Source organism: Lucilia cuprina, chromosome 5 (genome assembly GCF_022045245.1).
Source record: "Lucilia cuprina isolate Lc7/37 chromosome 5, ASM2204524v1, whole genome shotgun sequence".
In the NCBI taxonomy this organism is placed as follows: domain Eukaryota; kingdom Metazoa; phylum Arthropoda; class Insecta; order Diptera; family Calliphoridae; genus Lucilia; species Lucilia cuprina.
In genome coordinates this window covers 10,161,587-10,163,496 of record NC_060953.1, presented here as the reverse complement: position 1 = coordinate 10,163,496, position 1,910 = coordinate 10,161,587, and the positions used below count along the sequence as shown (strand labels likewise).

General features: G+C 31.8%; 1 protein-coding gene across 1 annotated transcript; it reads right to left on the bottom strand.

Moving 5' to 3' along the window:
- Positions 1–171: 171 nt before the first annotated feature.
- Positions 172–1,109, bottom strand: LOC111686236 (adult-specific cuticular protein ACP-22-like). The gene is made up of 2 exons (XM_023448585.2): positions 635–1,109; positions 172–568 (listed from the first exon to the last, which is right to left on the bottom strand). Exons 1-2 carry the CDS (start codon positions 1,011–1,013, stop codon positions 420–422), a joined length of 528 nt encoding a protein of 175 aa, XP_023304353.2. The 5' UTR covers positions 1,014–1,109; the 3' UTR covers positions 172–419.
- Between the last annotated feature and the right edge of the window lie 801 nt (positions 1,110–1,910).

Genomic DNA, 1,910 nt, shown 5'->3' with positions numbered 1-1,910 from the left:
GAACTAGAACAGAACTAGAACAGAACTAGAACAGAACTAGAACAGAACTAGAACAGAACTAGAACAGAACTAGAACAGAACTAGAACAGAACTAGAACTGAATTGGAAGTGAGCGTAGAATATTTAAATTTGAGATAGATTTTCTATATAAGTTTTCTCAGGATTTGAAAGTTTTTATATAAAATGATTTCCAATACTTTATTTTGAATATATTACTGTATTTGGCAACAAATTTCTAAAAGAGCTAAAGTTACGACGTTATAAAAATAGATAAAGGAAACATTTAAGACTAAATTAGTATTAGTAATTGTAAGAGTAACTTAATAAAAGAAGTTAAAAACATTTAATAAGTCTTTGGAATTTGACAAGAAAATTGCCTTAATCGTTTAACAAAATGCAATAATGAAAATTCTCCTAAATTAATGACTATAATGAGAATGTTCATGACTCTCATGTTCAAGATGAGGATGACCGATAATCTTGACAACAGCATTATAACCATTCTTATGATCAGCGGTATACTCTACAATACGGGTAGTGCCATCGGCTTCCTTAATGGTGTAGCTACCTATAGGATGAGAAAAAGTGATTGAGATGATAAAGATGCAAATTTGAAACTTAAAAAAAAACTCACCTTTTACTTTATCACCATCTCTGGTTTCCCAATGTTTTTTCGAGTCGCCGGTCTTTTCATCCTTAACAGCATAATCATATTGGTATTTGGGATGAGCATAATAATCTTCATCATGATCATGACCACCATCATAATCTTCATGAGCATCATCGCTGTGATCGAATTTATGCGAGAAGTGTGCCAATTCATGACCTCCATCTGCTTGATGTTCTTCCCACGATTTGTGCGAGTATTCATGTTTAACAGTGGGCTCTTCGTGTTTACTAACCACCGTATAACTACTAACATGATGTCCATGATGCTGATGAGGCACAAGTCCTGCAGCAGCCAAACCACAAATGGCCAACAACAAAATACCGACTGATGTTAGGAAACGCATTGTATGCTGATTTTGTTTTTGTTGTTTTAGAACAAAAAAAGGGTCCAACAATAGATGTGTGTAAAACAATTGAATGTAGTCCAAACACTGATATCAATTGGTGGTTTAACTTGGTTATTTATACTTAACAATATTACTCCAGCTAATTAGTGTTCATTTTCGGGTTACGATTCGATGCTATTTTTTGTTATTTTTGGTTTCTTTTGTTTTTTTTTTCTCTGTTGTAAAAACCATTTAATATTGTACTTAATTTTAATTTTCTGTTGTTGCTGCTCTCTTTTACGTGTTGGACTTTTGGTATGTTCATTTAGAAATTTACATTCTATTTTTACTGTGGTGCAACCGAAAAAAAATCGACATGCTGTAGTTTTGCCATATTTTCAATATAAAACTTAAGTTGGTTTTTGGTTGTTGCTGAAACTAAATTCCCAATTACAAGTGAAAATAAAAAAATAATGGAATATTTGTTACAAAATTTGTAACATTAGTTGTTTTGGCCAATAAAATGAACTTCAACTTGGGTAAAATGAAGAAAAAAAGAGGTCACATGTAATGCTTGGTGGGTTGTGAAAATAGTAGTTTTGAAATTATTTAGTTATCCTTTTTGGACACATTTATTGTATTAATCAGGAATTAAGATCTAACCGAACTTATCCAGCATAATAAGCAGCATAGAAACCCTTAATAAAGAAGCATCAAAATAATTAATATAGAACTAGAACAGAACTAGAACAGAACTAGAACAGAATTAGAACATAACTAGAACATAACTAGAACAGAACTAGAACTGAACTAGAATAGAACTAGAACAGAACTAGAACAGAACTAGAACAGAACTGGAACAGAACTAGAACAGAACTAGAACAGAACTAGAACAGAACTAGAACAGAACTAGAA